The sequence below is a fragment of the Myotis yumanensis genome, unplaced genomic scaffold, assembly GCF_028538775.1.
Source record: "Myotis yumanensis isolate MYYU_CA2020_CCGP unplaced genomic scaffold, mMyoYum1.0.hap1 SCAF_2, whole genome shotgun sequence".
NCBI classification, from domain to species: domain Eukaryota; kingdom Metazoa; phylum Chordata; class Mammalia; order Chiroptera; family Vespertilionidae; genus Myotis; species Myotis yumanensis.
The window spans coordinates 30,560,658-30,587,770 of NW_027223753.1; the positions used below are offsets into that span (position 1 = coordinate 30,560,658).

The 27,113-nt window shown below is 48.8% G+C and overlaps 1 protein-coding gene across 4 annotated transcripts in view; it reads left to right on the plus strand.

The window, feature by feature from the left end:
* Nucleotides 1-27,113, plus strand: part of HIVEP3 (HIVEP zinc finger 3) — a 400,522-nt gene that overhangs the window by 341,606 nt on the left and 31,803 nt on the right. For all 4 annotated transcript variants that reach the window (XM_070404990.1, XM_070404994.1, XM_070404992.1 and 1 more), the window contains 2 exons: nucleotides 15,867-21,476; nucleotides 24,710-24,855. In XM_070404990.1, the coding sequence (XP_070261091.1) occupies nucleotides 16,395-21,476; nucleotides 24,710-24,855 (5,228 nt within the window). In that variant the 5' untranslated portion in view covers nucleotides 15,867-16,394. The remainder of the gene's footprint in view (nucleotides 1-15,866; nucleotides 21,477-24,709; nucleotides 24,856-27,113) is intronic.

Here is a 27,113-nt window from a genome sequence, read left to right on the forward strand (position 1 = left end):
TGAAATGCTGATTTTTCTTAAAGCAAATGACTAAAGACATTATACCAAGTGAAAGAAGCCAGACACAAAAAAACACATATTGTATGATTCCATTTATATAAAACTAGAGGCCTGGTGCATGGATTCGTGCACAGGTGGGGTCCCTCAGCCTGGCCTGCAAGGATCGGGCCGAAACCAGCTCTCCAACATCCCCCAAGGGGTCCTGGGTTGCGAGAGGGCAGTTCTCGGGTGATGCACCTCAGAATCGGGCTCCTTCCTCTCTGGTTCCGAGAGAACTGTAGCTGCCAAGTCACTGCAGCTTGGCAGCTCCTGCGTTGAGCGTCTGCCCCCTGGTGGTCAATGTGCATCGTAGCTACCGGTCAGAGCATCTGCCCCCTGGTGGTCATTGTGTGTCATAGCTACCGGTCGGATGGTTGAATGGTCGGACAGTCACTTAGGCTTTTATATATATAGATGTCCAGAATAGGCAAATCCATAGAAACAGATAATAGATAAGTTGGTTGTTGCCAGAGGCTGGGGACAGGTAATCTGCATGACTGCTAATGGATACCGGGTTTCTGTACAGAGTGATGAAATGTTCTAAAATCAGAGGACGATGATGGTTGCACAACGTTGTCAATATTCTGAAATCCACCCCATTATACATTTAGAGGAATGAAATTTATGGTCTGTGAATTATACTAGACACCATCTAATATAGCAGGTTCCATAAGTTAGGCTTATGAGAAAGACACTCAAAATTTAGAAAATCCTATTCATTAATAGATTAATATACTCTCTAGTTTTGGAAATTAATATATCCCCTTTTCCAGGAAGGAATTTAAGTGGCTTCTGTAAACTATCCACTAACTAAGGTTTTTTTTTATCATTAAAACGTCATTCATTCACTCACAAACACCCATGGTGCTACAGTGGGGCAGGCACAGAAACTGTGGAGGTGATAAAAGCCTCTGCTGTCTAACATCTGTAGATGGAGATATGGTGGGCAAAACCATTAGTTCAACACCCGGAGCCCAGCCCTGAGCACACAGTCAGCGGTCAAGAATTGGCAGCTGTCATTGCCACAGAGAGGGGGGCTCTGAGTGACTTGGGCAGGAAAGCAGGGGTGTGGTCCCATTGGGAAAGAGAGATCATTCACTTGAGCTGCAACCTGCTGGGGAACCCACTGGGAGAGGATTTGGAATGTTAGAAGGATTTAGAATTCTCAGGAAGGGAGTGGGAGTCTCAGGGTGAGTGAGCAGGGCTGTGCCTTGCCTGGCATCAAGGGAGAGGACTCAGCCAGCACCTGGCTGCCCTCCACCTCTCCCTCCACAGGGCAGCCCTGTATTCCCCGCTTCTCTTCTCACTGCCCCAGAGCCTCCGGGGACTGTATCCTGGGAGGAGGGGCTGGATTTACCCTGCTGGACTGGCAAGGACAACTAGCAGAGGCTGCCCCCTGTCTTCAGGACAATGAAGAAATGCCATTGGGTTTTTCTGAGATTCTGGGAGAAGGGAAAAGGCACCAGGATTTCAGGCTCTCAAGATCCCACCTCTGCCCATTTTCTCAAGGGCAAAGATGGAGGTGGGGGTGGGGGCAGGCATCGCAGGCTCTGGAGGGAGGTGCTATAGGAGGGTGATTCTAAGCCTTGGTGAATTCTCTTTTTTATGTCAACGAATCCCTCCTGAGTTCAGAACGTCATATTTGCCGGGGCTAAGGATGGAGCATGAAGACAGAAATTAGTCTGATCCTGGGTGCAAACCGGGAAGCAAGTTCTCCTCGAGAAGCACACCTGGGTCATGGAATCAGCCCCTGGTGAACCCCCTACCTCTCTGAACATCTGCCTCCTCTTCTGCAAAATTAGATGATAAGGCCCTTCCCTGAGGGCTGTGGTGAGGAACTGTTCAATGGTGAAACGCTGTTCAGACATTGTGTTTACCATCTGAGGGGGGAGATGGAGCATGAACAGTGGGTCCTCTCTGCAGGGAAGAACCTGGGCAATTAGATGAGACGGTGGCTGCGAAGGCCTTTAGTGAGCTATAATCATGCACCCATGCCAGGTGCCAGTAAGAGTATTAGTATTATCTGCATAGAGGTTTAACCGAATCCCAAGGTAAAGGTTCTATCTGGGACCTCGGAGGCCCCAGGGAGAAGTTGGCAGGGTGATAAGTAGGATTTGACTAGACAAAGAAGAGAAGGGGGACCAGGCATCAGGACCAAGGGAGGGGCTTGATCCATGGCTAAGAGGCAGGAAGGGAGGGGAGGAGTTGGGACACAGGTGGGAGGGAGTGGGAAGAAGCAGGTTGGGAGGCTAGAGAGGGGCATAGGGTGGGATTACCAGCCAGGCAGAAGGGTGAGGTCAGGTCAGGTCTTAGAGAAAAAGCCCAGAATGTCAAGAAGCAGGAGTCATATTCACCCAGTCCTGATAGGAAGGTTCAGTGAGGCCCAGCATCAGGCCTGGAGTGAGGGGGCCTGGGACAGCTGGTGGGCTCAGGCTGGGCAGCAAAGCTTCCAGAATATCAGGGTGGGTAAGGTTCTCCGAGCCCAACATTCTCTTTTTCAAATATGGAGCAGGTAGCAGAGTGGGGTCTCAAAGTGGGTGCAAAGTCTAAGTCTCCAGATTCTCAGGCTGGGGTCCACCCCCTACACCTGGAGCAAAGTTCCAGTGTTTCCTTGATTGATTATGCAGGTGGCAGCCATGGAGGTCACATGGGGAGGTAGTCAGGAGCATGCACTCTGGACCACATGCCTGCCCTGACTCCCAGCCCCCCTTATGGAATGTGTGTCCCTGGGCAAGTCATGTGCCCTGAGTCATACCGCAATGATTTCCTTACTGCAGAGCACAATGCCCACCTCCACGTCTTCCCTAGGAATTCTTAGATGGCAGAGAAAGCCTTTTGCAAGGATGACATCATAATCTTGGAAAACAAGACAGAATGCCATCTGTGGACCGAAAATGCCAGTAAGTCTTGGGAAGCAAGGAATCCCATGAAATTGCAGCAGCAGGGAAATCAGCAGAAGTCACTGCAGCCCTGTGTCTGACCCAGAGGCCTAAGTGATTTCTATCCCAGGAATGCCAAGCGTAGTTCAAGCTGAGAGCCAACAAAACAAAGGACAGGAAGGGGACGCCAGGATTACAGCCTCTCTTAAAGAACTTTTCCGAAGAGCAAGCACAGTTCAACCCCTCTCACTTTCTATAGGCAGGCAGCCAGCGGCAGGCCAAATCCCAGTAAATGCTAAGGAAAGCAACGAGCCAGCGTCTGAGAGAGGAGCCCAGCCAAGGGAGATCCAGGCCTCCGAGCGACTTGGCATGGTGGCAGGGAGCAAGCAGGGAAGCACAGGCAGTTCTGCCTCCGGTGAAGTCTACCACTATGTCCACCACGGAGGAAAGCCCTTCTTTGGGCAGTTGCAGGAGTCCCCTGGCCAGCTCCCTCTCCACAGCCCTACAGGGAGACTCATAATGCTTTACCCTCGTACATAGAACTCGCCCATGGGATGGGCTCATGGTTTCACCATCCTATTTAAGGGCAAACCTTTCAGAAAAATAGACCAAAGACTTCACAGAAAGCCCTATGCAGTTCATTGTTTCATCAGTATCTTTTTTTCTCTTCTGTAGTGATGGATGTTAACTGAGTACCGCCCAGCTGAAGACTTCGTTTCCTGGGCTTCCTATGAGCTAGGTGTGGTCTGTGGCTGGTGTGAACCCAAAACATGTATAAACTCCAGGTCTTGCCCTCCCCTTTCTCTTTCCTGTTGATCAGGATGTGGGTGTGATGGTGGGAGATGGGAGCCAAATGCTGTGGATGACAGAAGAGTAAGATCAAAGATACCCATGCTGTGAAGCCACCATATCAGTCCATGGCCACTTACACTCAGACTGTTACACAAGACGAATAAACTCTGTCTCGTCTAAGCCACTCTTGCAGTCGGGTCCTTGTTATAGGAGATAGAATCTGCATCCTAACACATATACTAATTTCACAACATAGTCCTTCACTTTTAAATATGTATGGACAACCAGGATCACCAAACATTAGCAGAAAACCAACAGCAGAAAGAGAAGGCCTAAGATAGGAACAAAGAAAAAGAGAGTTTACAAAAGGAAACAGCTCAACTATAAGAAAACCCTAAAATAAATTATCATTAGTATCTTCAACAATAATTGATATTATTTCATTTAATAGAATGCAGTTCCTATGAAGAGAGAATAATCAGAGAAAAGAAAATAATTATTGAAATTTAAAAATATGACTCCTGAGAAAAAATTTAGTGGATGAACCGAGTGACACAATGGATATGGATGAAGAGAGATTGGTGATCTAGACATTAAAACTAAGAAAATATCCCAGAATGTAGAGTAAAACCTCAAAGAGAAAAAAAAAATTAATGCCCATGGAGGATAGGTCCAGAAGCTTCAGTATCCATCAAATAGAGATCTAGAAGCAGAGACCGGACAATGACCGAGGGAGAGGGAGGGATAGAAATAGGCAAAGCTATAATAAAAGACATTCTCCCTTAGTTAAAGAAAGACACATGGATTGTAAAATAGAAAGAGCACACTAAATTAGGACAGAATTAGTGAAAAGAAAATTTAGACCGACTTTGTTAAAATTTCAGAACATCAAGGGTAAAAAACAGAAAGCTTCCAAAGAGAATCAAAACTTACATCAGAATTTCTCATCAGTAACATAAGAAGCCCAGGACAGTGAAGCAGTGCCTTCAAACATCTGGAGGACAATGATTTTGAAATAAGAATTCTATCCCCTCAAACTTTGAAAGAAAAATAAAGACTTTTTATGTAAGAGTTCATAAAGTTTTTCACTCAGTCATCTATATTTTCTGGAAGAAAAAAAACAAAAAACTTAGAGTTCTTTCTGTCAGTCAAAAAAAAAAAAAGATGATGACATAGGATTCAAAAACGAAGTAAAAGAAACTCTTTGTAGAAAAAATTGGTTGACTTTTTCCTTGTAATAAAATTTCAGTTCTGTGGAATTCATTAGTTTCAATTTTTAGAATTAAATTATAGACTATATAATTACAATATAGCAGAGAATATAGATGTTATGAAACTTGACATTGTAAGAATAATAATATATAAGTAAACATTTGAAGATGGACAGGGAAAGGAGATGGAAAGAAGGGAATGTGGACAAATTTCTTCTTGTTCATAGCAGGAAGTGAACAGTTGTCAGATCAGGGAAGAGCAATTTCAGTCTATTATTTGAAGATGTTGAAGGCAACTACCAGAATAACCAAAAACATGTAATTTATCAAAGATAGTGAGATTGAGTGGAAAGAAGTTGAGGGAGATGGTAAATACAAAAAAATCCCTCAGCTTTATGGCAGAATCAGTACTGGAAAGGAATGCAGATGGTTTCAAATTCTGGGGCCTGGAAGACAGTAGACTTTGAAGAAACTAACAATTTTAAAAGAAATGGACTTCATGACCCCACCACTACTGTATCTCATCAGTGCTGGTTGCTATGCAAATACACCTGTCTTGTGACTCCAGCCACCAGATACCTCATGACTGGGGGAAGGCTCATTCATTCACTCGACAAATGTTTACGGGGAACTCATTTAAATAAGCAAATCTGAAGCCTGATTTGATTCATGACCTCAGCCTCCCACCACTGTGTTCTAACACCCGACCCTCTGACCACAATGAATTACCTGCCTTCTCACATGCTCAGTGTTTCCCCGGTATCGTCATGCCTTTGCCCACGTTAGTCCCCTTTTCTGCTTGGTGGAATACCATTTGTCCTTAGGAGCCCAGTGTACCATTGCCGAAGCCTACCCCCTGAGCATCTTCCCTCTCCCAACCTGTATTCGGAACCTGTTTCCATCATGGCATCTACTACATCTTATTACCTGTTTTTGTTTGTGTCTCTCTCCTTATAGGCTTTGTCTTTTTCAAGAGAAAATTTCGTGTCATTTTTAAATGGAGCATAACACACATACAATTTTGTACACATATCATATATATACACATAGTATGAAGTGCATACAACTCAAATACTTTCTACATGTACACACCCAAATAATATGTATGTAACTAGATCAAGATGTAGAACATTTTTATCACCCCAGAAAGCTCCTGCCTGCCCCTTCCTAGTCAATAGCCACCTGCCCCACCCCAGCAAACCACTATTCTGATTTCTATTACCATAAAATTAGTGTTGCCTGTTCTTATACTTCAATTCGGTGGAATCATACAGTGAACAGTCTATCGTGTCTGAGTTCTACTACTTATTATGTCTGTGAGATCCATCCATATTTTTGTTTGTAGCAGTGCTTTGTTCTCTTTTATTACTATGTCATAATTCTTGTGTAAATGTCCCATAGTTTATTTATTCATTCTATTTGTTTTAGCATTTGGGCTGCTTCCAGTTTTTTGCTGTCATGAATGAAGCTACTGTGAACATTCTTGTTTGTGCTTTTTGGCAGACACGTATGTGCATTTCTGTAGAATATGTTCTTAGGAGTGGAATTTTGGGTCATAGGGTAGATGAGTGTTAGCTTTGAAGATTTTGCCAATCAAATGTCCAAATGGCTGAGTCTCCCGTCCCACCAACAATGGACATGAAGAGTTCCAGTTGATCCACTTCTGTGCCAGCATTTGGTATAATTTTGTTTGGATCATGTTAGCCATTCTGGAGAAAGTGTGATGGACTTAATTTATTTTCCCAATAAGTAACTTTGTTGAGCACCTTTTCATACGCTTATTGACCATTTAGATAACATCTTTTTTAAAGTACTTATTCAAATCTTTTGCCATTTAAAAAAAATCGATAAAATATACATAACATAAAATTTGCCATCCTAACCATTTTTTAGTTCAATGGTGTTAAGTATTTTCACACTGTTATGTGATGTGAATGAATCTCCAAAACTATCTTCAACTTGCAAAACTCCATGTGCATTAAGTAACTCCTTATTCTCCTTTCCCTTCTCCTAGCCCCTGGAAACCACCATTCTTTCTGTCTCTATGAATTTGACTATCATGTAATTGTAATCATTTAGTATTTGTCTTTATGTGCTTATTTCACTTAGTATAATGCCCTCAGGGTTGATCCATGTTGTAGAATGTGTCCGAATATTTTTTTTCTCCTTTTAAGGCTGGATAATATTCCATTGCATGTGTATACCACATTTTGTTTATCCATCCATCTGTCTATGAACATTTGGGTTGCTTCCACCTTTGGCTATTGTGAATAATACTGCTATGAGCATGGGTGTACAAATATCTCTTTGAGACTCTGCTTTTAATTCTTTGAACTATATACCCAGAAATGAAATTGCTGGATCATATGGTAATTCTATTGTTAACTTTTTTGAGAAATCACCATACTGTTTTCTGTAGAGGCTGCACCATTTTGCATTCCCACCAGCAGTACACAACAGTTCCAATATCTCCACATTCTCCCCAACACTTATTTTCTGGGTTTTTGTTTGTTTGTTTTGTAGTAGCCATCCTATTACATGTGAGGTGGTATCTCATGGTTTTGATTTATATTTCCCTAATGAATGATGATGTTGAGTATCTTTTCATGTGCTTGTTGGCCATTTGTATATCTTCTCTGGAGAAATGTCTATTCAAGTTCTTTGCTCATTTTTAACCTGGTTGTTTGGTTTTTGTTTTAGAGTTGTAGAAGTTCTTTATATATTCTGGATATTAACCTATTCTGGAGGTTGCCTTTTCCCTCTTTTGATTATATCATTTGATGCACAATAGTTTTAAATTTTTATGAAATTCAGTTTATTTGTTTTTACTGTGGTTGCCTGTGCTTTAGTGTCGTATCTAAGAAATCACTGCTGAATCCAATATCATGAAGCTTTTCTTCTATGTTTTCTTCTAAGAGTTTTATAGTTTCATTTCTTCGCCATTTTGAGTTAAGTTTAGCTAAAAGTTAATTGGGTTGTCTCCCTTTTTAAAATTCATTTTTAGGAATATTTATGTTCTTGATGAGTCCTTTGTCGAATATGTATTGCAAATATCTTCTCCCAGTCTGTGGTTTGTTCTTGTATTCTATTATCGGTATCTTCTGATAAGCAGACTTTTATTTTAATGACGCCCAATTTATTTTCACTTTCTTTTATGAGTATATGAGTATGCTTTTTGTGAACTCTGTAAGAGATCTTCACTGGATCCAAGTGCATGAAGCTATGATGTTCTTGTGTTTTCTTCTACAAGTTTTATCATTTAACTTTTCGTATTCAGGTGAAACATCCATTTCACATTAATATTTGTGTATGATGTGAGGTAGGGGCCTCGTTCATTTTTTTCCTTATAGATATCTAATTACTTCAGCACTGTTTATTGAAAAGATTATCATTTCCTCATCAAATGAAATAACACCTTAATTATAAATCAGGTGACTATATGTATGGGAATCTGTTTCCTTATCTCTTGTTTCCATTGTTACTTTTTATTTCTCCTTGTTTTGCTACCACACGATCAATTTTGTAGTAAGGTCTATCATTTATGTCTGTTTTCCTATTATTGGTGTGGCATTGAGAAGGTCCATGTAATGCTTGAAGACTGGGTGAATAAGTGAGGTGAACTTCAAAGTGGTCATTATAGCTGCTGTACCATTGCTACTGCTGTTATATCCATCCTGCTTTGTGGGCAAGAGTGGTGGAGATCACACATAATCCCTACTTTTGCCTTTGTTTACTTTTGGAATATATTGTACATCTCACCGAATCTCCCTGGTCATTCATCCTTATATCACTTATTCTATAGTGTGTGTGTGTGTGTGTGTGTGTGTATGTGTGTGTGTGTGTTTCATAGTGTGTTCTGTGTATTACCCTTCACAGGAGACTGAAGAACCTAACTACCTAGGAAGCTTATAGGCAGGTGTGTCTTTTGTACCACAGCCATTTGTGTAGAAAAAAATGCCATCAAAGGCACAGCAAGAGACCTGCTGGAAACTGGCTACGGCAAGAAATGTGGAGTGCAGGTCTTTCATAGGCAACACTGATGAGAGACTGGCAGAATGTAAATGGCCAGAAGACAAGTGGCCTGACCCTGCCCAACTCTCATTTCAGGCTTTGCTCTTTCTTTCACCCACAGGTACTTCCTGGACCACTTAAGATAAGCCTGTGGCGTTAAGTTCAGATATTTGCCACGTTCTCAGGGGTGTCCAGGAGCTTCTTTTAATCTTTACTGGGACCAGGTGGATATGAATAAATGATGAGATAGGTAGATGGATAGGTAACTAGATGTATAACAATAGATAACTTAGTAGATTAATAAACTACAAGTATCTCAGTTCATTTTCAGACTCAATGGGAATAAGACTTAAACACTGTCGATATTTTTCTGGGTGAAAGAAAAAAAAGCTCTTAACAAGGCCAGCCACGTGATGGGAAGGAAGGCTGCTAGGAATGATGTTTGGTTACTTGATTTAAATCCAAGTCCTGTCCAAGAGGCTGGTATGACCCCAGCTGCCTTGAGGGTATCCACTGCAGAGGTCACCTGATAGCCTAGCCCGTGGTCGGCAAACTGCGGCTCGCGAGCCGCATGCGGCTCTTTGGCCCCTTGAGTGTGGCTCTTCCTAAGCCTTAGGAGTACCCTAATTAAGTTAATAACAATGTACCTACCTATATAGTTTAAGTTTAAAAAATTTGGCTCTCAAAAGAAATTTCAATCGTTGTACTGTTGATATTTGGCTCTGTTGACTAATGAGTTTGCCGACCACTGGCCTAGGCTCTGCCATTGCTGGCTTTGTGATTTTGTGCTTCAGTTTCCTCATCTGTAAAATGAGGATAATAGTCCCTGCCCAATAGAATTGTTGTGTTAACACTAACAATAGCCCAACACATATTGAGTTCAGTTGTCCAGACTAGACACATGCATTGGTTTGGTCCATCTTTGCCTGAGTTATCACAACCACAAATAATCAGGGCTGCATCTGGGTTTCCGAGGGTCTAGCAGAGTGGAGTTCTGGCTGTACTGTTGCTTGGTCTTGACTGTGAAACGTGGTCCTGCTTTCCTTGGGGATGTTGTTGGAAATGTTGTCCTCCCTAGGATGTCAAGTCCACCTTGGTCCCTGGGCTCTCTAACAGGAAGACAAAACCAGTCTCTTATAACTTGCTTAGGATGGCCTAGCTTTCTCTTCGCTATGAATAGAATTTACTTTTCAACCAATATGTATAAATTCCAAGCCCTGGCTGGGCCTTAGGGTTGAGAGGGAGGAGAAGAGGGAAAAGTAGGAATGCAGAAACCACAGTCACCCCAGGGAAGTGATTTGGGAACCTCCCAAATGGTGAATAATCCACCACTCATGGTTGGTGGGGAAAACATTTATCAAGAAACCCAGTTCTGAGCAGGGTCACACCGAGTGATTTGCACATGGGAGGAGGCTTCGGTGCAAGTGCAGATGGATGTGGTTAACTGGGAAGACTTCCTGGAGGAGCTGGGATGCTGGGAAGAAAGGCAGAATCCATCTGGGCCATTCTGACCAAGGTCAGCACTCTTGGGGGTTTTCTAGACAGTGGCCTGCGCTCGGGGTTTGCATCTTACCTCTGCCCTCTCTTGTATTATCTGAAGCAATTAGCCTCACCTCTTTGAGCCTCAGTCTTCTCATCTGCATAAAGGGGATATGTGTGAGGATTAATATGTGAATTTTAGTATAGTTTGGGCACAGGGTAGATGGTCATTTAAGTATTTTTTAAATATTTTCAGTATTTGACTCAGTGCCAGGCACTGAAAATACAAAGATGATTAAGGCCTAGTCTCTGCCCAGTCGAGAAGCAGACAAGTTTCCGGGGAAGACGCTGATGATGATTAACCCACAGACCTGCCCCACAGCAGATATCACAGCACTGTTTGACCTATTGTGTTAGTGGAAAACTTATTCCTGACACAGGCAATCCATCAGACCCTAGGTCAGTGATGGCGAACCTTTTGAGCTCGGTGTGTCAGCATTTTGAAAAACCCTAACTTAACTCTGGTGCCGTGTCACATATAGAAATTTTTTGATATTTGCAACCATAGTAAAACAAAGACTTATATTTTTGATATTTATTTTATATATTTAATGCCATTTAACAAAGAAAAATCAACCAAAAAAATGAGTTCGCGTGTCACCTCTGACTCGCGTGTCACCTCTGCCACGCATGTCATAGGTTCGCCATCACTGCCCTAGGTAGTGCCTATTTTCCTTGAGTGAATCCAGGCCAGAGGGTGTGAGGGGCTGGTCACCTCAGAAGCCTGACCCAGCCCAGCAGCACACTCCTGGCCACCCCAAAGGGGCAGATTGTGCCTTCCACTGTACAGGATGGGGCAAAAGTAGATTTACAGTTCATATAGAAAACAATGCAATAATTGATAAATAATCCTATATAACAAAAGCCTAATATGCAAATCGACTGAACAGTGGAACTACTGGTGGAATAATTGGTCGCTATGATGCGCACTGACCACCAGGGGCAGACGCTCAATGCAGGAGCTTCCCCCAGCCCACAGGCCCCAGGCCAGCCAAGGTAGGTGCCAGTGGGGGCCCCTGATTGCCCCGCTGGTTGCCCCACAGAGGGAGATGACTGGCGTCGACAGCAGTGGGGGATGGGACTGGCCAGCTAGTGGGTGACACCACCCCCCAATCGCCCCGCCACTGGTCGCCTCCCTCTGCGGGAGGCAACTGGCGGCAGTGGGAGTCAGGGGGCAGGGCCGGTGAGCAGGCGGCGCCAGGCCAGCCAAGGCGGGTGCCAGCAGGGGCCCCCCAGTCGCCCCACCAGTCACCCCACAGATCGGCCCTGATCGCCGGCCAGGCCTAGGGACCCTACCCGTGCACAAATTTTGTGCACCAGGCCTCTACTAATACAAGAATAAACTCTGTTTCACATATTCACAACTGTAAACCTACTTTTGTCTCACCCTGTATAAAGGATCAATACCACCAACATCAAAAAAGTTTACATAAACAGATAAGAAAAATATAATTCACTAGAAACATAAACAAATTCTTCTTATAAAATAGTTCCCTGAATGTAATAGTTAATAAATTTGTGCAAAGTTCTAAGCCTCCCTGGAGATCAAGAAATACAGATTTTTTTAAATCTAAGAGGCCATTATGGTCGGCAGAATAATGACCCTCAAAGAGCTCCACCTTCTAATCCCTGAAATCTATAAATATGTGTTGCCTTTCATGGCAAAGGTGACTCTGTAGATGTGATTAAATTAAGGATGTGGATATAGGGAGATCGTCCTGGATTATCCAGGAGGGCCCAGCATAATCACAAGAGGTCTTACAAGTGAAAGAGGGAGGCAGAGCAGTCACTGTTAGCACCATTCATTGTGGGAAGGATGCAGCAGCCATTGTTGGCCTTGAAGATGGGGAGGGCCATGAGCCAAGGAATGCAGGTGACCTCTAGAAGTTGGAAAGGTGAGGAAATGGATTTTTCCCTAGAGCCTCCAGAAAGAAGAATGGTCATACCTTGTTTTTAGTCCAGTGAGACCCATTTCAGACTTCTGGCCTCTAGAACTGTGTGATACTAAATTGTGTTGTTTTAGCCACTAGGTTTGTGGCAGTTTGTTCCAGCAGCAATAGGAAACTAGTACAATGATTGTATATCAGTAAATATTAAAGACATAGGTTGTATTCCGGGTAGAAAAAAATCCGAGAAACAGTCCTCACACACAATTGGCATGTAAATTTGTGCTTTGGGGGGGAGCTATTTGTCAGTACCTATCAAAAGTTCAAGATACATTCCCTTCTTGGAATTTATCCTGTGGATACACTTGCGTGAGTATACAGAGGGTGTTCTTTGTGGTGTTTCCTGGAATAGAAAAAGCTGAAAACAACCTTCATGGGCTCCAATACAGGACCAGCTGAATTTGAATACAGCCCCAAGTGGAACACTAGCTGCCCCCAGAAAGAGCAAGGTGAACCTCGATATCCATGTGTACACTGTATTTCCTTCATTTACATAAAATCCAGTATGCACACATATTTATATATATGCCTTAGGATGTTGGGAAGAACATAATAAATTAACTGTAGGTTCTCTGAAGAAGGACATGTGGGGAACAGGGGGGCCGCCACCCACCTTAGCTTGCATAATCAAGGCCTGGGATAATGCCACCAGGATGGACTCCCCAACGTTAGCCGGGCTCCCCATTTCTCCTGTCCAGCAGCCAGAACAAGGTTAGCACGTAAGTTAAAAGGCCTCCTTTGCTGTTAAACCTCTAGACACCTGGAGATACAGCCATGTCCCCGGGGCCATGCCAGTGCTCCCGTAGAACAGAGAGCCACCAATGGCAGTGCCCACTGTGCCACAGACTAGACTGTCCTGTGTCATCGTGGCATTGATTCCTTGGGGCAGGAGTTGAACACTGGCCAGAGGTTGAGAGACACAAGACAGTCTAGCTCTGCCACCATCACTGTGCAAATTTTAGGAAAAATCACATCATCCTTCTAGGCCTCAGTTTCCCCATCTGTCAAGTAAGCGGATTGGCCTAGATAACCAGTCTCTAAGAATCCATTAGGAGACAGTGTGATTTAAGTCCTCCTAGCAAAGATGGAAAGTGTATATCAGATACCCTGAGTCAGCACTTGAGCCTGGTATGGGTCTCAAAGTAAAACCTGATTGTAAGGGTAACCATTTGTCCCAGCTAGGCTGGGACAGGCCTGACTTATTCCTGTTGCTCCTCCACAATCATTAGTAATGCCTCTTTCACTCTCAAATGTGCTCCAGTTTGGAAGACATCTTACATGGCCCCCTGATGAAGTGAGGTTTCCCTGCAATACCCACAGGGGCCCTGCTGTGGGAGGCTGCCTTCTCTGCCTGAGTCAGGGGAGGGCTTTGACTGATCAAAGAATAGCTTTTGCCGAGTCGTGACCTTCCAACTGACAAAAATCAATCCTTCCTTTTGTGGGAGGGACCTCATTTGAAGACTCGGGTGATTTCATACATTCACTGCCCCTGTACCAAGAGAAATGGTTATTTTCAAGCAACCCTTTGCTTCCTGCAAGGAACTGAGATAGTTCTTCATCTCTGGCTTATACAGACTCTGTAATGGATCACATCTCTTTCTCCTTGGCTGCTGGGAAGCTCAGATATAATTGTATGGCTGAACTACAGAAACACAGTGATCCCTTGTGATTGGCATACCAGTCTTCTTTCCATCCCTCCAATCCTGACTTCCTGCCTTATTTACATTTTCCTTTGTTCTGACCTGTTATTCTTATTTAAAGTTGTTTTTATTTCTAGTTTGTCGTTCTTTTATAAATTTTTATAAAATTTTGCTATAGTTCTCTTGAATTCTTTGTAGGCCCAAGATGGAAAGGACACACAGAAGGGGTAAATTTAGCCCTAACTGGTTTGGCTCAGTTGATAGAGTGTCGGCCTGCGGACTGAAGGGTCCCAGGTTCAATTCTGGTCAAGGGCATGTACCTTGGTTGCGGGCACATCCCCAGTAGGGGGTGTGCAGGAGGCAGCTGATCAATGTTTCTAACTCTCTATCTCTCTCCCTTCCTCTCTGTGAAAAATCAATAAAATATAGTTTTTAAAAAGGGTGTAAATTTATAGTGTGCCATTTTTAGCTAATAGATGAAGCCACCTGCTCCTCCGTGTCACTGTGTCTGAGGTCCTGCCATCTCTGAGGCAATTATTTGAGTCTCTCAGACTTGTTGACTTTCTGAGGACCCTGTGAAAGTGCAAAGAGCGAACTCTTCAAGTCTGCCTCAGAAAATACTGGTGAGAAACAGGGCCAGGGCGTGAAAGGAGCCCGAGGTCAGGATGCTGAGGTAGAGCATGCTTACAGGAGGACAAAAGCCAGGGAGACACTGGTCACTTCCCCAGGGGATAGACCAGGGGATGGACACCTGTGGGTGGGTGGGGAATGGACTCCAGCCACGGGGAACCTGGGACAGGTGCCAGCCCTGCCTCTTAGGAACAAGGGGCCTGAGAAGGCCACCTTCCCTCTGTGGTTCTCAGTTTCCTCCACTGGAAAGAAAGGTGGATTGAGACGGAGTCCACAGTGACTTCCAGCTTTGAAATACTGACCGTGCTGCTGGGAAGAAGGGCCTGAGGTGCACTTGGAGCCCAAGAAGCCTAGACTGCCCGGCTTCCGGCTGACCCCAGGAGGGTGCGCCCACCCAGAATAACTCTGCCCCTTGGCTTGGCAAGGACCCCCTTCTGGGGCACTTTCTTTAGTGCCAGGATGATTCTCCCAGCTATTGCTGGGCAGCTCGGGTAGCCATGGTTGCGTTAGACCGTGAGCTCCCACAGCCAGGGCAGTGGCTTTAGCTTCTCCACGAAATGCAGGCTGCAGAGGTGGGTTAGCAAAGAAGTAAAAGTCATGAGTGATGCCCCTCCTGGACACCTTCAGAATCCAGGGCCAGAGAGAATAACACCTGAGGACAATCTACCCCTTGGAAAGCTCATTCCTGAATACCCACCAGCACTTCCTCCTGCACCAACCAGCCTTTGACCCGCGGCATCCACAACCATTACCATGTTGGATCCTCTGCAGGCCCAAGGCATAGCTGAGGCAGGAATTGTTATCCATTTCCTAGGTTAGACAGCTGATGCTTAGGGAGTTAAAACCCACTAGGAGGCGCTCACTGAGCAGAGTAGAGCCCAGGCCTCAGGACCCTCACAGGCCTGATGCCCCCGCCCCCCACACAATCCCAGCCCCAGAAGTACAGCTGGCATTCGGGTCACCCAACAACAGCGTGAATGGGGGTGAGGGATGGCTGGCAGTGCCTGGTCATGCAGAGCCAGGGGGCGTGGGTTCTGCTTGAATCTCCCTGGTTAACCTTTTAGGGATCTCACCGGCTTTCACAGTCGGAGATGCCCAGGTTGTGGACGAGTCGAAGTAACTCTGTCTTCTCTTGTGTGTGTGTGTGTGTATTTCCCTGTGTGTGTTTTTGTCACGTAGAAGCGCGTGAATTCCCTCCACGGCTCTGGATCTCCAACACGGGACTACAGGGGAGAAGAGGCTGGACGAGCCACCTGCGGCATCCAGCGCGGCTTCTCTCCGCCAGGACCAGGGATGACTGGGCCATGCACACAGCCGTCTCCAGCCCTCAGCACTTCACATAGCACACAGGGGACTCATGGGGGGCCACTCGCCACTGCCAACTGAGACAACACGATGGCAACATTGACGTCCCTCATGACGTTCCCACGACAGACATTCAGGCAGAAGGTGCTGGCGCACTTTCTGTCTGCAAAGTAGAGGGCCATGCCTCACCCACGTGAATAGTTTGAGCCCCAGTGACTTGCTCTGAGTCCACTCACAGCCAGTGACACTTGCAGAAAACTCTCAACGCCATCTTGGGTCTGGCTTCCTCCACTCTTGACCAATGTGGCCAAAGCCAGACGTCTCCTTGGGACACTCGGATTACCCATAAATGCAGCCCGCCCCGACCCTCCCTGAGTAGCACCGGAAGTCTCCGCGGAGGTCATGGATCCTGAACAAAGTGTCAAGGGCACCAAGAAGGCTGAGGGAAGTCCCCGGAAGCGGCTGACTAAAGGAGAGGCTGTTCAGGCCAGGGTTTCGGCCAGTGCCCCGTTCCCAGGCGGCAGCACAGCTGTCACCCCCGAGGGCCCCCTCCAAGAGCTCCTCGCCCCGCAGCCCTTCCCAGGCCCCTCGCCGGTTCTTAGGGAAGGCTCTCAGGAGAAAACGGGCCAGCAGCAGAAGCCCCCCACGAGGTCCTCCATCGAAGCCTCTGTCCACGTCTCCCAGCTTCCACAGCACCCTCTGACACCAGCATTCATGTCGCCGGGCAAACCTGAGCACCTCCTGGAGGGGTCCACCTGGCAGCTGGTCGACCCCCTGAGACCCGGACCCTCAAGCTCCTTCATGAGCCCTGGGCTCCCTCCCCAGAGCCAACTCCTGCCTCCCCACGCTTCCCTCATCCCTGCCGAAGACCTGCCCGGCCTCCCCAAAGTCTTTGTGCCCCGTCCCTCCCAGGTGCCCTTGAAGCCCACAGAAGAGGCCCCCAAGAAGGAGAGGAAACCCCAGAAACCGGGCAAGTACATCTGCCAGTACTGCAGCCGGCCCTGCGCCAAGCCCAGCGTGCTCCAGAAACACATCCGCTCGCACACGGGCGAGAGGCCCTACCCCTGCGGCCCCTGCGGCTTCTCCTTCAAGACCAAGAGTAACCTCTACAAGCACAGGAAGTCCCATGCCCACCGCATCAAAGCTGGCCTGGCCTCGGGCGTGGGCAGCGAGCTGTACCCCCCGGGGCTGGAGATGGAGAGGATCCCGGGGGAAGAGTTTGAGGAGCCCACCGAGGGAGAGAGCACCGACTCGGAAGAGGAAACGGGCACGGGGTCCACTCACCCCGCAGAGCTCTCCCCCAGGCCCAAGCACCCCCTCCTGTCCAGAGGCTTGTACAGCTCTGGGAGCCAGGGTTCCAGCCACGAGCGCTGTTCCTTGTCCCAGTCCAGCTCAGCCCAGTCGCTCGAGGACCCCACTCCATTCGCAGAACCCTCCTCCGAACACCCCCTGAGCCACAAACCTGAAGACACCCACACCATCAAGCAGAAGCTGGCGCTCCGCTTGAGCGAGAGGAAAAAGGTGATCGACGAGCAGGCATTTCTGAGTCCAGGCAGCAAAGGCAGCACCGAGTCCGGGTACTTCTCCCGCTCCGAGAGCGCCGAGCAGCAGGCCAGCCCCCCGAACACCAACGCCAGGTCCTACGCCGAGATCATCCTGGGCAAGTGCGGGCGGATCGGGCAGCGGACCACCATGCTGACGGCCACCTCCACGCAGCCCCTCCTGCCCCTGTCCACCGAAGACAAGCCCAGCCTGGTGCCTCTGTCTGTGCCCCGGACACAGGTCATCGAGCACATCACCAAGCTCATCACCATCAACGAGGCCGTGGTGGACACCAGCGAGATAGACAGCGTGAAGCCCCGGAGGAGCTCGCTGTCGCGGCGCAGCAGCATGGAGTCGCCCAAGTCCAGCCTCTACCGGGAGCCCCTGCCGTCCCACAGCGAGAAAATGAAGCCCGAACCATCACTGATGAGCCTCCAGCACCCGCCCAGCACCACCCCCCCTGTGCCTCTGCTGAGAAGCCACTCAATGCCTTCTGCCGCCTGCACCCTCAGTACCCCCCACCACCCCTTCCGCGGTAGCTACTCCTTCGACGACCACGTCACCGACTCCGAAGCCCTGAGCCGAAGCAGTCAAGTGTTTACCTCCCACCCCCGGATGCTCAAGCGCCAGCCGGCCATCGAACTACCTTTGGGAGGGGAGTATTCCGAGGAGGCAGGGCCAAGTAGCAAGGACACAGCCCCCAAACCCGCAGACGAGCCAGAACCCAAGGAAAGTGAACTCACCAAAAAGACCAAGAAGGGCTTGAAAACGAAAGGGGTGATCTATGAATGTAACGTATGTGGTGCTCGGTACAAGAAAAGGGACAACTACGAAGCCCATAAGAAATACTACTGCTCAGAGCTTCAGATCCCCAAGCCGGTCTCTGCAGGTGCTCACGTGCCTCTGGAAGCCGAGAAGAGCCCGGCCGAGCAGGAGCCCTGGTCCCAGGTGATGCATTATAAACTGGGGGCCACCTTGGAGCTCACTCCATTGAGGAAGAGGAGGAAAGAGAAGAGCCTTGGGGACGAGGAGGAGCCACCTGCCTTTGAGTCCACGAAAAGTCAGTTTGGCAGCCCCAGGCCATCCGAGGCTGCTCGGAACCTTCCCCTGGAGGCCACCAAGTCACCAGCAGAACCAAGTAAGTCAGTGCCCTCCCTGGAGGGAACCTCGGGCTTCCAGCCAAGGACTCCTAAGCTAGAGGCTGGTTCGGAATCAGGGAAGGAGAGGAGAACAACGTCCAAAGAAATTTCTGTCATCCAGCACACCAGCTCCTTTGAGAAGTCAGACTCTCTGGAGCAAGCCGGTGGCTTGGAAGGGGAAGACAAGTCTACGGCCCCAGCCCCATTCTCATCGCCCCCGCCCACCCCGCACGGACGCTCAGCTCACTCCCTGCAGCCCAAGTTGGTCCGCCAGCCCAACATTCAGGTTCCTGAGATCCTGGTGACCGAAGAGCCCGACCGACAGGACACAGAGCCCGAGCCGCCCCCGAAGGAGCCCGAGAAGACGGAGGAGTTCCAGTGGCCCCAGCGCAGCCAGACCCTTGCCCAGCTCCCGGCAGAGAAGCTGCCACCCAAGAAGAAGAGACTGCGCCTGGCGCAGATGGCCCAGTCGTCGGGGGAATCCAGCTTCGAGTCCTCCTTGCCTCTGTCCCGCAGCCCCAGCCAGGAGAGCAGTGTCTCTGTGAGTGGGTCTAGCCGCTCTGCCTCCTTTGAGAGGGACGACCACGGAAAAGCCGAGGCCCCCAGGCTGTCATCCAACACATGCTCCAAACCCTTGGGCACGCACATGCTGACGGTCCCCAGCCACCACACACACACCCGGGAGATGCGGAGGTCAGCCTCAGAGCAGAGTCCCGACGTTTCCCATTCGGCCCACATGACCGAGAGGCGCAGCAAATCATTTGACTGTGGCAGCTTGTCCTTGGCAGGCCCTTCCGCCCCGGCCCCAGTGGCTCCAGCAGCCCCCGCAGCCCCCGCGGCCCCAGCGGCCCCTCCAGAGAGAAGGAAATGCTTTTTGGTGAGACAGGCCTCCCTGAGCAGGTTTCCAGAAACAGAGCTGGAGGCCACCCCCATGGGAAGACAGGAGAGTGAGGAGCCAAAGCCCTCATCCAGTAAAACTGCGGCCAAAAGCTCACTGCCCCAGATTTCCTCAGCGGCCACCTCACACACTGGGCACCCGGGAGGCAAAGGCCAGGTGCAGGACAGACCCCCACTGGGGTCCACTCCACCCTTCACAGAAGCACTGCAGGTGCTCCACCACCCCATTGCCCAGCTGCCCCTGCATGAGAAACCATGTCTGCCCCCACCCGTGTCCCTCTTCTCCTTCCAGCACCTCTTGCAGCACGAGCCAGGACAGTCTTCAGAATTCTTCTCCTCCCAGTCCATGTCCAGCCTCCTCTCCGCACCGTACTCCATGCCCCCAATTCCTCCCTCCTTATTTCAAGCCCCACCATTTCCTCTCCAACCTACTGTTTTGCATCCAAGCCAACTCCCCCTCCCCCAGCTCATGCCTCACCCTACCAGCATCCCCTTCCGGCAGCCCCCTTCATTTCTCCCCATGCCATACCCGTCCTCCTCAGCACTCTCTTCTGGGTTTTTCCTGCCTCTCCAATCCCAGTTTTCCCTTCAGCTCCCTGGCGACGTGGAAAGTCGCCTGCCACAGATTAAAACCAGCCTGGCCCCACTGGCAACAGGAACAGCTGGCCTCTCCTCCAGCACAGAGTACGGCAGTAACATCCAGCTGCCCCCCGTGCCTCCCCCATCCAGCTCCTCAGTGCCCATGTCAGCCCCTCCGTTGGCCTTGCCCGCCTGTCCAGATACCATGGTGTCCCTGGTTGTACCCGTCCGAATTCAGACCAACATGCCATCCTATGGGAGTGCCATGTACACCACCCTCTCCCAGATCCTGGTCACCCAGTCCCAAGGCAGCTCAGCAACTATAGCTCTTCCTAAGTTTGAGGAGCCCTCTTGTAAAGGGACGACAGTGTGTGGGGCAGATGTGTACGAAGCCAGGCTTGGGCCAGCTGGGATAAGTGAAGAGCAGAGCAGAGGTTTCCAGACTCCATACCTGAGAGTGCCTGTGACATTACCTGAAAGAAAAGGCACTTCCCTGTCATCAGAGAGTGTCTTGAGCCTGGAGGGGAGTTCATCGACAGTGGGGGGAAGCAAACGTGTCCTTTCACCAGCTGGCAGCCTTGAACTTACCATGGAAACCCAGCAGCAAAAACGGGTGAAGGAAGAGGAGGCTTCCAAGGCAGATGAAAAACTGGAACTGCTAAAATCATGCAGTGTGGTGCTTACCAGCACCGAGGATGGCAAGAGGCCAGAGAAATCCCCCTTGGGCAGCCAGGGCCAAGTCAGGAGGGAGCTAGAATTGCTGTCCAGCTTGCCCACAGATCCATCTGACCCAAAGGAAATTACTCCCCTTCCTCACGCTACACTGCCCCATGTGACAGCTCCAGGCTCAGAGGCTTTGAAGGAATATGTGCAGCCATCTGGTAAACACCACCGAAGAGGGTTGCCCCCACTGAGTGTGAAGAAAGAAGATTCCAAGGAACAACCTGACCTCCCTTCACTGGCACCTCCCAGCTCTCTTCCTCTGTCAGAAACATCCCCCAAATCAGCCAAGTCTCAAGAAGGTACGGACTCAAAGAAGGTACTGCAGTTCCCCAGCCTCCACACGACCACTAATGTCAGTTGGTGCTATTTAAACTACATTAAGCCAAATCACATCCAGCATGCAGATAGGAGGTCCTCTGTTTACGCTGGTTGGTGCATAAGTTTGTACAACCCCAACCTACCAGGGGTTTCCACTAAAGCTGCTTTGTCCCTCCTGAGGTCTAAGCAGAAGGTGAGCAAAGAGACATACACCATGGCCATAGCTCCGCATCCTGAGACAGGAAGGCTCGTGCCATCCAGCTCCCACAAGCCCCGCATGACAGAGGTAAGTTCAGTCTTATTTTTCTTCTCCCCACTGATTTTTAAAACCGTTGATGAGCTTTTACAGCCACATTCTCCTCAGGTCCCATTTGCAAAGTTAGTGCCAGATGAGTGGGCAGATTTCTTCTCTGTCAGCTGGGTCTGGTCACCTTACCAGGAAACATATATTGGGTTCCTTTGTCAGTGTGTCCCTCATGCAATCAGAATAGATACGTTTCAGTAAAGTAAGTTTTAAAGTGATCCTGCTTTCCCATTAGCTGCTATTGTAAAATCAAAAACACAATCTCAGCCAGGAAAAAAACAATTCTCTAAAAGACTGTTTGGAAAACTTGACTGATGGGAATGCCTACAATTTTAGAACTTTATACCACTCCATCATATGTTTTTCCTGTCCTATTAGTCTTCTCCTGCTTTTCTTATTCTTTATATCTGCTGTTTCTGTTCTCTGGCACAACTTGAAATACTCTTATTTCCAAAGAGTCTAGAATTTGACACAACTCCTAAAACAGTCTTTTCTCTAGGATAGCAGCTAAAGCTGGGAGGCAGTATCCCTCTTTACCAATAGGTGGCGATGTCACTCAGAGCTTGACCCATCTACGCTGTGTGGTAACACCTAGCCCCACTAAGGGTGCATATTTACTCTTCCATTGCCTCTGACCTGAGGCTGCATCAGGAACTAAGTAAAATGAATGAGTCCCTGCAAGTTCAGTAAGTTTGACATTTGATAGATGACACCTTCAGACCCTGACAAGGCTGCCTAAGGATTCAGGCCATGATGTGTTATGCTGAGTTGGCATTTGTGAAATAACAATTGGTCTATTGATTGAGCAGCCTCACTGTGCCAGGCACTGTGCTTGCCCTTGAATCTACTCAATACTCATCTCCACCTCTGAGATAGCAGGACCATCTCCATTCTACAGATGAGGGAACAGAGAATCAGAGGGTGAGAGAGGGCAAGGTCACATGGCAAATATTTGCCAAGCCTAGAATTTGAACTCAGACCTGTCTGACTCCAGAAAGTCTACTTTACTTTTTTAATTGTTTGAGGAAAGAAAACCTTAAAGTGTGTCTTCAGATCAGGTGCTTTAGCCAAATCAGGCAGAAATCTACTAAACTAAATTTATATTATAGACAAATGAACAAAATCATGTTCTATAACTTTCCTATATTCATACTCTCCTCTTTATCCTTGAGTGAATTTTGTGCATTGAATTTGTTTTTAGCTCAGCTGGGTATTCTCACAGAACTGTTTCCCAAATTTATTCTCTAAATGCCCATGTCAGTCTACAGACATCCCTAAATGAGATTTCCACTTGTGCAATAAACATCATTACTGACTTGCTCTTCAGTGTTTTTTAATAGCTACACGTACTCCCCAGAGGCTGTTGTAATTATGTTCATACTTATAACTACTTGTGCACCTACAATGTGGCAGGTACTGTGATAAACTTTACTTTTATCCTCACAACCACCTTGTAAGTTAGGGTACTCTATGGCCATTTTATGGATAAGGAGGCAATGCACAGAGAAGCTAGGCAACTTGCACAAGGCCACAGAATAAACGGCAGAGCCTGGATTCAAAACCAGATCTCATTCCAAAGTCCTCTCAGATGGTCTGGACTGCCTCTCTGTTTTAATGGCTGGATATTAAAAGGTCATTTAATAAAAAGGAAGAGTTAATTTGGCTTAATTGGGCTGGACAATCATCAGATTGAACTTTGAAATTCTTAAAATGAGATGAACCCTGCAAATTATTTTTGGAATATTTCACTTGACTCGCTGGCATGTTTCCTGCCAGCATGCAGTGGCACTCAGATTCCCTGGTTCTTAGCCAACTGCCTTCCTGCTCAGCCCCATCACGTGCTGTCGGGGAAGGTGTGGTGGCTGGCATGGGGACTGCAATTCTTATATTTTCCCAGCACTGGGGCATACAGTTGCTTCTCCCGCTGGCTATAAGCAGTGCAGGTTCTTCATGACAGTGGCATGAAGTAGCATCAGAATCTCATTCCCGACACTGCAGGCTCCAGCTGCCAGCCCAGCATCTCGGCTCCCTATTCAAGGGTGGGCCCACCCCCTGCTGCCATCAGGGGTCTAAACAATATGTTCTCTTTTAACAAGGGCTTGGAAAGCCTGGCTGTCCATTTGTGAAATAAGCCACAGTGTCCCATAAAGCCCATTTTTGCCATATACCACATTACTACAAAATTGAGTTCATTTCATTAATAACAACATTTATCAGAATGTAAATGCTTCCCTCTTGGCAGATATCAACAACTTAATATAAAAGAATAATAGCATTTAACTCAGAAACAAATGACAGGCACACCTTTGTAAGGTGGCTCGCCCCAGTTTCATAAGCAAAACTGGAGTTCTCTGAGCAGTCCCAGGTCAGATAGGAACCAAGGAAACCCAGATGTCAAAGGAGAGTATGTGTGAGCAGAAGAGAGTGGCCATGTTGGTCATTTAGTCCTAAACCAATCGATTCTGCCTCGGGCACTGGAGAAAAATAGCTCTTTTCTAATGGAATTTCTGGGTCTTACCTACCTAATAAAGTTTTGCATGAAGTCAAAATACAAATAAAAATATGTCCTCATCCAGCCAGCTCTCGCCACTAAGGCCTGTGGAAGAGAATAGCTTCCCTCGATGACCAGCCCAGAGCCTGCCCACCCTCTGGTGCATGCCCGTCAGTGCCCACACAGCCTCTCTGAGCCCAGCTCTGGGAGGTCCTGTTGGTCAGGGCCTTCAGGAAACCTGCGTTCTGCTCCCAGCAGTGCCCTTAACCTGCTGGGTGACCTTGACTGTCTGATCTGTAAAGAAGAATTAGACTAGTCTCCACAGGCAAGTCTTCATTATTAGTTCAGCATTCCTGACGTGCCCTCACTGAGAGGCAGGCCCTGTTTTGGGTGCTGGCCTGACCGAGGAGACCAAGAGGAGCACCTGTCCCCAGCAGCTCCCTGGCCAGTGTAAAAGAAAGAGCGACCTGGACTTCCCGTGGAAAAGACCTGGTCAGAGTTCTCGTTTTGACACAAACTAACCGCTTGGCCTTGAATAAGGGATTCCACCTCTCTGAGGGTCAGCATCCTTCTTCCTATAAAGTGGGCTTACAGCACCTCCTCACAGGGCAGAGTGGAGACTAAGTGAGCCCCGATTGAGTGTAAGCACGCAATGCTGTTGAAGGCATCATTCCATTATTACCATGTAACCGGCAATGATTTTGTCCTTCCTGCGGTGGGCCAGGTTCACCTCCCTTCGCTGGTTTCCCCGGAAGGCCAGAAAGATGTAGCTAGAGTGGAGAAGGAAGAAGAGACGCGAGGGAAGCCCGAGGAGGATGCTCCCGCCTCCAAAAGAGGGGAGCCAGCGAGGATCAAAATCTTCGAAGGAGGGTAAGAATCACGTTTGGTTTGCAATGTCTGCTCCCTATGGAGTCAGAGGTCGTGCCCGGCTGGCCTGAGGGCTGGGGTGGGCCGATCTGCGTTCTGAGGTGGTGAACGTCTCCAACGCAGGGCCGCGCCCCAGGTGCCCTGGAGTTCCAGCCGTGCCTCCCAGCAGATGCCACCACTGTGGGATGTGCAGGCCACGTCTGTTTGGGAACATCAGCTGCTTGGTGGCGGGTGGGAACACTGGGTCTTCCTCCAGCCCCTCATTGTGTCGGTGCCGGCGGGTTTCCAGTCCTGCACTGGGGTTGATAGTGCGTCTCCCGGGGCTGCTCAGACTGCCTTTGTGGTATGTGTTCCCAAAACGTCACCTCTGTCTGTCCAAGCAGCCATCCTGGCACGCCTGTGTCCCACAGGGCACGCACGCTCTGCCAACGAGGCAGTTTGCAGCGCCTTGCACGTGCCACATGTTTACACCAGTCTCCGTGCCGAGTGGCCAGGGTCCAGGGCTCATCGGTTGGTAAATACTTAGCGTCTCATCCCTGGATTTTCACCTTGGCGTTTGTCTTTGGGAACATAACGATGTAGCCATCTCAGAACTCACGATGGCGGGGCCCTCTGGGCTCTGAAGGTGTGCCTTGTCTCAGATTCGCTTTGTGGGAGTTCTGTGCGAGCTGTGTTCTGTGTGGCCACATGTTTGTTCCCTGGGACATGGGTGTCTGTAAGCAGGTTCCATGGTGTCTGTCTCAGGGTCCTGTGTCTGTGTCCCCAGTGTTCTCGATACAGCCCTCATCCCACCCAGTCCTGAAGGACAACGGCATGAGGAACACTACCTCCCAAGGACGGCAGCCCCCACCAGCGCGAGCTGTCACCGGGGCCTGCAGTTCTCCAGCACCTGTAGGTGCCTAACTCACAAAGTCAGAGTGTGAGGTGCGGGTCCCCATGGGGCACTCTCCAGCGGCCCTGACCAGCAGGGAGTGTCCAGAGAAGGGGTGTTTGCAAATGAAACTTGGGGAGTTGGGTTGTCAGGGGGTCAGGGATGGCAAACTCCCTGAAGTGGCAGGGACACCTCCCCCCCGGGGGAGAAATGCCCTGCCCGGAGTTCTAACAGCGGCTCCATTGAGAACCACTAGGCCACATGGCTTTCAAACGCTGACTGGCCCTCTTTCCAGGGGACAGACCAATTTCCTCCCTGCTATTTGGTTAGAGCGCCCTCGTGTGTCTCTGTGTCCTCACAGCATTGGGTCCTTGGAAGGCCATGTTCATCTGGACTTGCCTTCTTCCCTCTGTCCTTAGGGCCGAGGGGGGCTGGTGTGCGTGAAGAGCTTTGCATCTGCCCTGAGAGGCAACAGCCTCCAAAAACCTGGTTCCCAGGGGGCTCCCTGCTGCCTCGTCCCTCAGGAAGCCTGAGCTCTGGGAGGGCAGCTGGCAGGAGCCTCTCCCACCGCAGCTGGTTCACAGCTCCAGCTACTGGCTGAAGCCTCTGCCACAAAGTCTGCCTTCAGCTGAAAGGTGCAAGGTTACACCTGAGTGCCCTCTCCTCTTCCTGCAGCCCAGGCATCGGTCCACACTCCTCCCCACCCACCCTAGCCCCACTGTCCATCCAGGCTGTCAGTTCCAGCTGCTCTGTCCCCCTCTCTTTCCAGGTCATCCGCCCCCGAACAACTCTCCCACCTATCTGTGTGCCACTCCATCAGTCCCCTTCTTCTCCCGCTGTTTCCTCCTCTGCAGAAGGGGATAGTCACATACTTTGTAGATGATCAGAGAATGCTATGCGACCCGTGTAAAGGCCAAGTTCCTGGGCTCAGGGAATTTTATATTATTACGTCCATCTCTCCTGTCTCCCTCCAGGTTAATCTCACTCTGTTCTGTCACCTGTGAAAAAATATCCTTACGCTCTCAACGGGTCACATCCAATTTGAGCACTTTGGGGGGTTAGGTCGTGTGGCAGTTCAGCTGTCCTCTCTGAGTCCTGCTGTGCCTCCCACCCCACTGCATTCATGGTTCTCTTGGGGCTGGTATCACCCCAGGAGTGTTGGAGATGTTGGTGAGCGTGTTTGGGGTTATCACATAATGGGAGCACTTCTGGCATCTCATGGACGGGGCCAGATACAACCATCCATGTAACCAACCCCAGAACCACTGTCCCACCCCAATGTCACAGGTGCCCCCCTCCCAAAACACCAAGTGAATCCTTCAGGCACAACCATCGGAGCTCACCAACGTTTTGCCTCAGACCCCTCCCTTCCTTCCTTCCTTCCTTCCTT